General features: G+C 35.8%; 1 protein-coding gene across 1 annotated transcript; it reads left to right on the plus strand.

The window, feature by feature from the left end:
* Window positions 1-12,184, plus strand: LOC135694738 (glutathione hydrolase 1 proenzyme). The gene is made up of 12 exons (XM_089109795.1): window positions 1-271; window positions 1,388-2,109; window positions 4,322-4,585; window positions 6,100-6,159; window positions 6,401-6,602; window positions 7,064-7,177; window positions 7,702-7,892; window positions 8,682-8,821; window positions 9,214-9,404; window positions 9,863-10,091; window positions 10,221-10,401; window positions 10,961-12,184. The coding sequence occupies exons 1-12, from the start codon at window positions 177-179 to the stop codon at window positions 11,068-11,070; spliced, it is 2,499 nt and encodes an 832-aa protein (XP_088965921.1). The 5' UTR covers window positions 1-176; the 3' UTR covers window positions 11,071-12,184.
* Window positions 12,185-12,589: the final 405 nt, after the last annotated feature.

The following is a 12,589-nucleotide window of genomic DNA, read 5'->3' on the forward strand; positions in this document are numbered from 1 at the left end:
ATTGAATGTTAAAAATTTGACGACTTTCAATAACTTGTTTTTGAGCAATCACTGGGCCTATTTAATCAGAAGATAATGCGCTTTTGTTTCGCAGGAAAAGGCGAAAATCAAGCTTAAACAACAGTGACAATTTACTGAGTAAAACATCTTGTAGGCTACAAAAACCTGGCTACAGGATGGCTAGGCCAATTTTCTTTCTATTAGCTTTACTTTTTATTGCCGCTATCTGTCTACAAGCAACTGCAAAGCCGAAAGGAAAGCATGCAAAAAGGTAAGAAACTTCGTTATCTTATTTCTTCTTCATTTGCGTTGATGTTAAAGGCTTTCAAGTGATCAGGTTTATGTGATCTTTGGTCTTCATTGACACAATTGGCTATGTTTATTTCAAACATCTGTCTAACTACGATAATAATGTTTTTATTAGTAAACTAAGGCTGGTTTTTCAAAGAATGGGCATTGATTTATATTATTCATTATTTTAAGAACTTTTTAAAATTGGGACTTTTTTAAACATTCACAAATTTCGTGACTTCATTTAGACGTCACTGATTAAAATTGAATTCCTTTTTCCTCTTAGTCAAATTTTAAAGATATCACAAGTTTTTCTAAATGTTTCAAAAATTTCCCCAACATTTGGAATGTACTTTCAAAAAGAATTGTGTAAAGTCAACCCAACATCTCTAGCTACATAATAAAGAAATGCTGTATGCCATCATTTTGCAATTTGCATTTTTTCCTAAAGTAAATTGATATTCAGTTTTTGCTGCCCCCGACTTGGAAATGCCACAAAAGATGTCAACTGATCTTACTAGGGATTGCTGCTTTGGCTCATGAAACTCCGTCACACGGAACATGACTTTACTTCGAGCTTTTAATAGTCTTGTAATTATCATCATAAAGGACATACAGGCTATATAAACTTGGATGAAGCCACTGCAATTTAAAAATTGCTTCTAAACTTTCTCGATTTTCAAGGGTAATTTCAAAATCTGAATATCAAAATAGACATCATAAGATCATTAGAGCCGGTACCAAAAATTTCCTCTTTTTCCTTTCAGTGGCTTTAAGCCACCACTCGCTAAACTTGAGTTATGCTAACATAGCTTCTTAAATTCAAACTGTTAATACGATTTACAATTTAAAATACAGTAGTTCTTAGAATTCACTATCTCTATGAATCTTAGAGATCTTAAAATGAAAGCCCGAATTTGATTCTCTGATTCTTTGATTTTCAAAAAAGGGGAGACATGGCCCACGTGCCTTTTCTGTCATTAAAAGCATTAAATTTGCATCAGATAACGTAACTTTGAAGTTCGTCGTTTTCAAGCCTAGAATATATTCTTGGCTTTTTGCGTTTTTAATTAATTAGACGTTTCTTTCTGTGCAGCTCAAGCGCCAAGCCTGAGAGGAAAGAAAAGGAAATAAAGCACGGTAAGCGACAGTCTGTCGGGGCTGGCACCGGAGCTGGTACCGGAGCAGGCACAGGGGCATCGACTGATGCATCGACACAGTCAGATTCGGCGACCCAGTCCGATTCTGGCTCAGAATCAACGAGCCATACTGCAACTAAAGTAGGCACTAAAATATCCACATCTTCCAATGCACGCTCTGGTGCAAATGCTGCCTCAAAAGTTAAGACATTTGTGCATGCAAACACAAACACAAAAGTGGCTGCTGAGCAAAAGGGCGCTCCACAGACCACTCCAGCACCAGTCACTCCTCCAGGCGGAAAAGGAACCACTGCGACTCCATGTGGTCCAAAATGTCCACCCCCAAAAATCATTGTTTGTCCATGTCCTGTACCATGCCCTGCTCCTTGTCCATGCCCCTGTCCACCACCACCTCCACCGCCAATAATTTGTCATTGTCCACCACCATGTCCCCCACCATGTCCCCCACCACCACCATGCTGTCCACCGCCACCACCGCCACCACCGCCACCCCCACCACCACCACCTCCTCCTCCATGCCCACCGCCTTGTCCACCACCGCCGGCGCCGTGCCCGCCATGTCCTCCTCCATGCTGCAAGGGTCACATACCAACAGGACAGAAATTAACTTCGAAAAAGAAAGCAAAGATACATCGCAAGAAAAAGCAGGGAACTGTCATTAACTTTTAAAATAAAATTGAAAATCAAAACACTTTTATGGAAATGATTTACGAAGGCTGACACTTTATCGTACTGTGGAAGTTGGATTTTAGGATTATTTAGGCCCTTGCTTCTCGCATGAAAGGACAGAGGGGCACGGGAAAGTTACGGCACCCACCTTCACCAAACAATTATTTTAACGCAGCAAATACTGACAATGGCGCCCTTTTTGCATTGCATCGATGCCCCTCTGCCTCTCACGTGTCAGCAACGGCTAATCATATTACTTCATGTAAGTGAACATCTGTTTTGTACAGTTAACGTTAATCAAAGCACTATCATTTCGTACACAACTCAGTCGTATCAATTAGACAATATACCATATATAATAGGACAAGCATTCGGAAAGGAATTTTAGACTTATAAGTAATACCTTCTAAAGTAGGCCAAAATACAATGTTTGTCCGTATCAACTTTCCTTGCATAAGCATCGAATGGCAGCTCCTTTGAAGGAAAGAAGTTGAGATACTGCGATTTTTCCAGCTAATTTAGTTAATCGTGGTCCTAGTGTTAATATCATGTATACGCAATCGCTGCTCAAAAGTACCTAAAATTAAGAAAAAACAAGGCCCATTTATTAGAGTGAGCTAAAACGAGCAGTCTCTGACTAGGCCCTTGCTTGAGCTTATTACCTTTTTAAACACAATCTTCAAATAAGCGAAGTTATTTGTCTTCCTTTTACCTCTGAATTTTTTTGCTTCTCCCAGGCACACAAGTTCACCCCTTTGTCCCCTAGCCACGCAAATTCTCTTATGATATTGTAATGGCCGTGCCTTTATTCCGAAAATTTTATAAGTAAAACAGATTGCAATTGTACACAACCATGTATAGAATATACAACTATAACATTACTTGAAAAGTGTAACTCTATTGACAGTAAAAATAACTTCACCTAAATAAATATGTTCATTTTTTGGTGTAAGGTGTGTGACGCACAAGATTCTAATTTCTGTATCTTAAAGAAGAAAAGTCATATTGAAGGAAAGAAAAATCTATTATTTTCTTCTAAGACTTTTCTAGATGAAAAAATATATTCTATAAAAAGTATAGGCAAAAGGAGATTAATGGCCAAAATCGGCATCTGCAATTTCTGCCAAAACTCCCCCGAACACACTGAAGTCAAATTAAGTTTAAAAATTACCAGTTCTTGGCTGTAGAATACAAAAATTATACCCCCTTCTCTCAATCAATGATGACTGAAAAGCCTATAACGTTTTCAACAGTGCCACACTTAGTATCACATACAATAGCGACGCCACGGGGGATATGCCCCCACCCCAGTTCTCGGCAGGATCAGTGTTGTATTTCGTCTAAATTATACGAGAAACTGTTGGAAGACAGACATTTTTTGATAACGTATTTTTGCGATATACTCCTACGATTTTGAAACTACTTTTAAGTGACTAAAAATTAGTTATGGGGGTCCCCTGTTTGTAAAAGGGCGTTTAATGACATTAAAAAGGGCATGGCCTAAATTGTTTGTCTCGTCATTCCCCTCCCATAGAGCCTGGTGGCTGGTGCCGCCCCTGACCACATAAGCTTTGGAGCTATGACTAGTCAGTATTGTTGCAAGGAGGAGAGAAGAATGCAGCTGAAATTATGTGAAATTTTAACGTAAGGTAGCAAGTGCCTTATCACAGGCACTGTTTGTAATTTTGAGATTATAGGTGCCAAAAAATACTAATTTTCAGTCTCTAGTTGCTTTTAACCATGAAACTTTTAGTCAGCAGCTCTTGTCAAATATATTTCTTCAAAACTTTTAAGAATTTTTTCTCACAGATAAATCAATTTTGTGCTCTTTTTTCCATGGCGACCGTCCAATAATTCTCTCTTTGGCCAGAGAAATTTAAACCCAACAAGACGTCAAGAAATAGTGGAACACAACATATAGTATTGAAAATGCTTTTCTTTCAACAGAGTATTAAAACGGTCGAATAATATCCAAAAGTTAAACAAAAATTCGTTTCCCGATGCATGTCAAAATAGTATGGGAGGCAGAATGATCGTTTAAAATTTTGAAATTAAAGTCTTTGAAAAAAGCCTTTTCGATTATTCTTTTAAATGAACTCTACAATTTGATCAAAAATGATGTTCAGTTTTCGGAATATCTTCTTCAAACATATTTTCAGAGGAAATTTATTTATTGGAATCTTATCTTGTATTTTCTAAAGAAAACAAACAGGCTAAAGCACGAGAAAATGTGAATCGCTGGAATGTCAAAGAAGCGCAGCCTAACAAATTCAAGCACGCAGCCGTAGCCGCAGACCATTACAATTGTTCAATAATTGGAAAAGATATTCTAAAGAGGGGTGGAAATGCCGTTGACTCGATCATTGCTGTGCATCATTGTGTAGAAGTTTGCAATTTACATTCCACGGGCCTTGGAGGCGGTGGCTTTATGAATGTTTATATGAAGGGCAAAACGCCAAAGGATGGTAAGTTATCAGCAGCTTCAATCAGCTCAATGTAGTGTTTAAGGACACTTCCTTGATAGTGTTAAATTTGAAGGTTTTCATTGCAATACCATACCAAGCATTGTTAGCAAGTTTGCTTCGCTCAATTTTCAGAATGTTGTAATCGTTTTCGTTGTTGTTGTTGTTGTTGCTATTTTGTTGTTGTTGTTGTTGATGATGATGATGATGATGATGATGATGATGATGATGATGATGATGTTGCTGTTGAATCCTCATCTGTTGGAATAACAACATTGATGACGAATGAATTCCCATGTCGAAACAATGATTGGAGATTTTGTCTTGAGCAGAGAATAAAGGGCTATTCATGAACTTCATAAAACAGAAGTAAAAAATATTTTTATAACTTTCTTGGGATCAAATTTAGTTGATCTTTACTAATTCCACGTTTTGAAGCAACTGGTATTTCAAACATGCTTGCATAATTTTGAAGATTTTCTCCAAATTCTTTCGAAGACGTTTTTAAGTACGTACTTATACGGTGGAGAATAAAAGAACACATTGAAAATACTGAAGCATGTAAAGCATAAATGCTTTGTTATCCTAACTGCAGAATTCAGTTTCATTCTTTCAACCTGTTACACCCCTTAGATTCAATCAGGCTTGTTTACAAAAAACTCTTTCGTATTTTGGTTTCAATTCACTAACATCTAAACAATCTCCGGTAAGTGAGAACAAGAATGCTTAAATAGTGTAATCCTTTGAAAACAACGGCATCTAGCCTTGAAGAAAAGGGTCGTTAGCAATATGGAAAACTGGTGTTTAGGTCCCTTTTAACGTGAAAGAAATGTCCTTATTTTATCATTCCTACATTCTTTTACATATGGCAGTAAGTCTGCTCTACCATTTGAATTTGATAAAAAGAAAGCTACTTTGTATGCCAATAGTTTTCTTAGTGTGGCGTAATAAAGAACGCTATGAAATTCATCTAAAGCTGAAAGCTCGTTTGAATAAGTTCAATACTGGGTGAGATGTATTCAGTGAAAGTTCGCCAAGCGATTACTGCTATTTCGGCTTGGCCGATAAAGTTATGACAAATACCAAATTACAGTGATTTGATGGGATAACAACCTGTCATAATGGGACCTTATCTTAGCTAAACTGCAACATATGTACCTGATTTAGCACATCTAGCTGTATTTTATGATGCTATGTCAAGCGATGCGATCTAAATTCAAAATTTCAAAAATGAGACTTTTGTGACGTCATCACTTAAGAGCTCTTTAACAACAGTGGGCGAAGCAAAAGGGTAGGAAGTGCCGACATAAGGCAAATGTCTAAAAAAATTAGTTCAAGTCAGGAAAAATTGACAGAACTGCTTAGTGAATTTACAGTATAAAGGCAGACGGAAATCTATGTTAAATTTTTTATCAGATTCGTATGCGTTTCCCTTTCTTAGTATAGGGTTCTTACTTTCAAATCCAAAATGTTTCAAATGTTACATGAAAATTCCTCATAACATCATATCTTTCTAGATATCAAAGCAATTATTGACTTCAGAGAGACACTACCACTGGGATTCAACGATGAAAAAAGTATGCTTTATTTGAAATAATGATATTTTCTTGCGATTATCATGAGATTAAGGTATCCAGACTTTATTCAGCTGAACATCAGTATGGCACCTCTTGTTTCTCAAAACATTGATTGCAAGCACTGAAATTGTTTACTAATTTTTAATAGCATTCTAAAACCAAGATTAACCAAAGATTACAAAACTGAAATTTCTATTCAGCTATTGAGTAAATTCTAATTCGATAATTTGATTATCAACAGACAAGACACAAGGAGAGACAATCTTGGTTCCTGGTGTCCTGAAAGGCCTTTGGGAGGCTCATCAGAGATTTGGGCGACTGCCGTGGAAGGATCTCTTCCAACCTGCCATTAAATTGGCAAGATATGGATTCCGCATTCACCCGGCCCTTGCAAAAGCAATTGAAAAGAAGAATGATTTCATCGACTCTAATCTTGGATTGAGGTAGCAAGCAACCCTATTTTTTCCCAATTGACACCTACACTATTTATCAAGGAATGATGGCTTTTGCCCCCATAGCTACCTAATCTTTGATTTTGGCAGCGCAGAGAAGCACAGAGTCTGAATTTAGAAGAGTCATGTTCTACAAATCAAACCAAAGCGCAATTTTGAGACTTTTTGATGTTGTTACCAGAATCATTCCTCCGAGAGGCAATTCAATCTTGCAAACAGTGTACGATATTTTCACCTACACAAAAGGAGTTTTGGATAATACACTAGGATTTCCACCAAACAGAGTTTTTCTGCTATCGGAGATTTCAATAGAGTGATTTGCCCTTTGAATTCCTCGTAAAATCTTTGCATTCATGATGGTTGCTTTTTGCTCATCAAAGCCTATCCCACAGAAGACTTTATTGTTAAATTCTCTAATTGCACTTTTAGATTGAAAACCTATTTTGTTACAGGGAACTTTTCAAGCCAAATGGTTTTCTATTGCGAGAGGGTGATGTTCTACGTAGGCCAAAACTTGCAAACACATATGAAAGATTGGCTGAACAAGGAGCTGACCTCTTCTACAAGTAAGCCTCGTTTTCTGATTTCTAATACAGGTTCTTAATTTTACTGCCACAAATCATTACTTTTGCTATGTTTGAACGTTTCACGTCTTGTCGTCACCTGGTGATGTAATTGAAAAGAAGAAACAAAAACACATTTCATTCAAAACAGGCTTCTTTTTCGATATTTTGGATAGCGAATTGACGTAGTACAATTTATAAACGCTTGCCAGACTTAGTCATTTTTTCGTTACTGAGCGTCAAGTTGTATTTTGTGTTACGTTTATCATTACCTTGAAATACATGCTCTCCCCAGTAACAGCAACCCTCTTACATCACTTTGCTATTGATAAACCTCTTAAGGAGAGAACATGCCCTGTGCATATGAACAATTCCAAAGAAGTCAACGTTTAAGAAAATTAAAAATTCTAAACTTGTTCTTCAAATTTGCGACGCGATGATAGCAGAAAATCTTCTCTAAGTTCAATTTAGTCTATGTTTTTCTAGTCTTTGTCTGCTTTGTCTACATTCGCTAAATTTACTTTCAGAGGTGCAATCGCTCAGCAAATTGTCAAAGACATTCGCGAAGCTGGTGGCACTCTTAGTCTAAAGGATCTTGCAGAATACAAGGCAATTGTTCGAAGGCCATTGGAAGCAGAAATTAAAGGACTAACCATGTTGTCTAACCCACCACCAGGAAGTGGCGCTCTTATTTCACTGGCTCTGAAAATCATGGAAGGTATTAAAGTTATTTTCTTTCTTGTCATTTATTTCAAATATTTGGCAGAGTGTGTGCAATATCAAGGCTAAAATTTTGTGTAGCCTTTTTTGAGATGATTGTTTTTTTGTAATATTATCACAATGATATGAAGGTGTGATAAATATAGCTAGAAAATTACTCATAATATATTGTTGCAAATCAAATAGCCTTTTATTTCGATTTAGAGAAGTTGAGATCAATTAACATTATAAAAGCTAAGTCAATTATTTTTATGTACACGCCCACATCGAGACAGACACTTTTGGATCTGGGGTGTAGGAATGGTCAAAAACAACGAAGAAGGCAAAAAGTGACTTATGATTCATTGTTTAAACCAATAGAAGGGGCAAACGTTGCTACTATTAAAACATTTTAGTTTCAAGGTCCCTAGCCCCCCCCCCTTATCTGTTGGCTCTGCTTTTGGCAAACAAATTTATAATTAAACCTCTAGGATTACTTGCATGAGGGGCACATTTAGCAGCTAAGTTCTTCGCTTTTTGTTTCTCACTTGGCTGTTGAAAGTTTTGGAATCGTTGAACAGTTAGGATGTATGGCTTTCTAGATAAGTCATGCACATGTTTTTGCATTCTAACTATCAGTCTTTGTTGAAAAAAAAGCAAAAATAAAAGCTTTTGAAATAAACTTTAAATGAAATTTTAATAAGAATCTTTATGGGCTTTAAGTGAGCAACTCTGATCCTTGCCCTCTCGTGACATACCTTTATGCAACAATAGCTTTCACTCAACTCTCAATTCGATTCATTACTAGGGTTCAACTGGAATGCTGAAGACATGAACACAAATGAACGGGCTCCACTCACTTATCACAGGATCGTCGAAGCCTTAAAATTCGCTTATGCACCATTTACTTTTTTGACTGACCCAGGCTTCAACAACAACACTGAAAAGGTATTTGAAAAAAAATCCCTTTTAAATGCTATTTGTCTTCAAGATTCTTATAATTCAAAACAAACTTTTTCTGAAGGTAAACAGCAGTATCTTTTGCTAAGTGAATTCCATTTTTTCTCAGCCGAAGTTTTCAGATCGACTTTTCTGAGCTCCACAGCTCACGTATAGAGAATAAAGAAATAGCTTTTGAAATGTTTTTTTACCTTTTTACTCGAAAAAGTTCACAACTTCTGTGTTACGTATATTTTTTCTGGAAGTGATTGATAGAAATTTATAGAAAATTATAAACTTTGGTCTCTCTGTGATCTTTCTTTTAAGAAAAGGTTAAGAAAAGTTAATACAACGATGGGCTGCTCTCAATCCTGTTCTAGTGACTGTTTGACTCTTTACAGGTCGTCAAATACATGATGAGCCCAGAAGTGGCTGAGAATATGCGAAAAAGAATTGATGATAAATCTCATACCGTTGATTATTATGGGCCATACAGTGAAATTAAGTACGAAGACACAAATGGAACATCACACATGTCTGTTGTTGGAACAGATGGCGATGCTGCTTCTATGACAACGTCAATCAATGCTTAGTAAGTCAAAGTAGAATATTATTTGTAAAGAAACAGAAGCTAAGGTGTTTCAGAGATATAAGATTTTTACACTGGCTAAAACGCAAGTCAACAAATTCTGTGCTGATGTGATGGTATCCAAATTTCTAATCACTGTCAATGTTAGCTTGCTTCTTACTGATATCAGTGAGATGGAATAAAGCATTTTATAGATCCAATTAGGTGGATAAATTTTGTCAGCTTCTTATATACTAAATCTCTCTAACATCCATCGTAGTATAATCAATCCCTAGTCTATATCTTCCCGTGATTTTTAAGTTCTTACCCAAGGTAGTTTTGCTTCTGTTTTGTTTAACTATTTCTCATAATAACTAACACCAGCAGTTTGTCATCTAGAAATAATTTGAATAATACCAGAAGTATACGAGGCGATTTGTCCTATATTCTTACACTATTCTATTCTGATTCTTTCTTCCTAGCTTTGGCTCAAAATTGGTTTCACGTGAACTAGGATTTATCTACAACAACGAACTAGCCGATTTTTCAGAATTCTGGCCCTCAATCTACAATTTAACAAGAGATGAAAAAAACCCAGGAAAACGACCAATGTCGAAGTCTTCACCAACAATTTTCATCGATAAGGACCGAAATGTTCAGGCTGTATTTGGCGCAGCAGGGGGCTTCTTCATCCCATCATGCCTTTCGATGGTAAGACTATTACTTTGACTCAACATGTTCTTCAAAAAGTGAGAATATGACTTTTTCTTTATTTCTGTGTAAGTTAAGATGTCAGGTTCTCTAGGATGGAAGTATTTCAACAATGATTTTTTTCTCTAGACTATGGCAAATTGGCTGTTTTTCGGAGACAACTTGAAAGTAGCTGTAAGCAGACCTCGCCTTCATTGTCAGCTCTTTCCACCAACAATAGTCTACGAGCCGACTTTCCCAGATGAGCTTGTTCCGAAGCTAAAAGCTTTTCATCACGTTTCAGTAACTAACAGCACATACGACGTATCAGGTAATTCTTTGATATGATATAATACTGCTTGCTTGAAAAATACGTAAAAAATGCACATAGTTGTACATTATTCTGCAATGAGTACAATTGCAAGTTCGTTAGTTGCTACAGCTGTTTCTGCGACTTTTAATGTTGCGCCTTATTCATAGCTTGAGTTTCAATTCCTTATAGACCTGGGTGTAAATTATTTCAAGTGTTTGCCTGTAAAGTTTACATCTCCATATTGTACTACAACATAAGCCTGTGATAATGTTATTTTGAAAACCAACCTAAAACACATATGCTGAAAAGTAATATTGGGAAATTATTGTTTTGTATTGATTTTTGTCAAGGGTTTTATGAAACTTAAGACTGTTAGATGATTTTTAATCAATCCTTTCACCGTTATGGATTTATACCATAGCAAATGACAAATAAATTACCATCAGGCACTTTTAAATGAAAGTGGTAAACTTATGCAAAGTTTGAACAATCAGCTTCTCGCATTAAGCCTTGAAAACTGTATGTAAACACGTGATATATAACCGATATATTATCAACAAATGGATTCCTATTTTAGGACAAATGCATGCCATTATGGGTGTGGTTCAAGCTATTGTCCGAGATTCCGATGGTAAGCTTGCAGCAGTTTCAGATTACAGAAAAGGAGGAAAACCAGCTGGCTTCTAAGTATGTTATCAAATACCGTAGTCGTATACACCAAGAGCTAAAAACAAACTAGATGATCTATCTCCATTGTCAAAATGCAATAATGGGAGAGAATTAAAAGCAGAATATCACGATATCACATAACCTTTTCAAAAGAAAAATTTGCTGTGGGGGCAAATCATTGTTTATATAAAGAAGGGTACAATAGCCTATTATTTGAAACAATGGAAGTCAGTATGTTAAAACAGGCCCTGAGAAGATTTTATAATATTTTCCTAGGGAGCATGTTTTTTTAAGCGGAATAGACAACTTTAGCTTCTTTTCATTATAATAATCTTACATCTTAGGGCCTCTTGTTTCAGAGAACATGACCATCCGTAATGGTTAGGGCTACAAAAAAACCTAGGTAGAAAATTCTATATCTCTCCATCTTTAAAATGTCTTGGTCTATACCTTCAAAACAATTGTTTCAGACTTTGCTAAACTAGTAGTAAAGAAGCGTATCTGCTTTAAAAAATAAAACTGTAATTTCCAGGCACAGTAAACCTGCTTTTCTTAGACATGCAACTTATCCATTGTTTTGCATTCTAGTTTGATTTTTGCTTCGGTGTATTTGCCACATAGGCTTTTTTAGATAAAATGTTTGAATTTAACCTTAAGTCATTTTTAACTGTTAAGTTATTTGTAACAAAATGGTTTATGAAACTTTTGTGAGTTTGAAAAAATAATTATTGTATTTTCGAGAAGATTGAAATGTTTCATCCAACATCGGCGTCTCTTGTAAGCTCTTCGTGGAGTAAAACATTAAAAATTTGGTCATGATGATAGTTAGCAAACGATTTCTTTAATGAACACTCTACTGGAATAAGCATGTTTTTACCAAATCTTCTGGAAGAGCTGTACGAAACGTTTTCACAGAGTTATCTTCATAAGGTATTTTCAGTTTGATTCTCATCTCAAGCTAATTAGGATGACAGTATTATTCTGATACAATAATACAATGAGAAGCGACATTTTTGCAATTCTGGGTATTGTATAATTGCAGAAATTTCCTCAGTATTCGATAAAAGATCTTCTTTAAACGTGAAAAGTTGTAAAAGTTATTGATTGGAAATAATATAATATTTGAATATAACTTCTTTGTATTTTTCATGGCGACTCTTCTGCTTGTGGCTTTCAGCCTTTGAACTGGATCAGTAAATCAAATAGAAAATTCATTGGCTAGTTCGGGCGTTACAAGCTTTGAAATTTGGAAAAATCAAAAATTTAAGTTAAAAGCTGAAATATCAGTTGCATCTGTTGGAAAAGATTATTTGTCCGTTGTAGGAAAGTTTCTGCTATAAGAAGGTGTTGCTGTAAAAAGTTAACTTTGTTAAGCTTTGTTGCTTTTTTATGCAAAAATGCATATAAAAATTATATTATGTCTTTGAATTGGAAGCATCTCAAGTCTTATGGACATTTATTATTGGAGAGAATTTTTGCGAATAAATGGTAGATTTAGGCAACTAAACTTCTCATGATTGCCTAATTGGCCAAGAGC

This window comes from Rhopilema esculentum, chromosome 8 (genome assembly GCF_057945365.1).
Source record: "Rhopilema esculentum isolate cy_ngs chromosome 8, ASM5794536v1, whole genome shotgun sequence".
Classification (NCBI taxonomy): domain Eukaryota; kingdom Metazoa; phylum Cnidaria; class Scyphozoa; order Rhizostomeae; family Rhizostomatidae; genus Rhopilema; species Rhopilema esculentum.

Excerpts from the sequence above, each read along its gene's own strand:
- LOC135694738 (XM_089109795.1), top strand. The coding sequence starts at position 177 with ATGGCTAGGCCAATTTTCTTTCTATTAGCTTTACTTTTTATTGCCGCT. Across the intron at positions 272-1,387 it reads AAAGGAAAGCATGCAAAAAG|CTCAAGCGCCAAGCCTGAGA; the intron begins GTAAGAAACTTC and ends CTTTCTGTGCAG. Across the intron at positions 4,586-6,099 it reads GGGCAAAACGCCAAAGGATG|ATATCAAAGCAATTATTGAC; the intron begins GTAAGTTATCAG and ends ATATCTTTCTAG.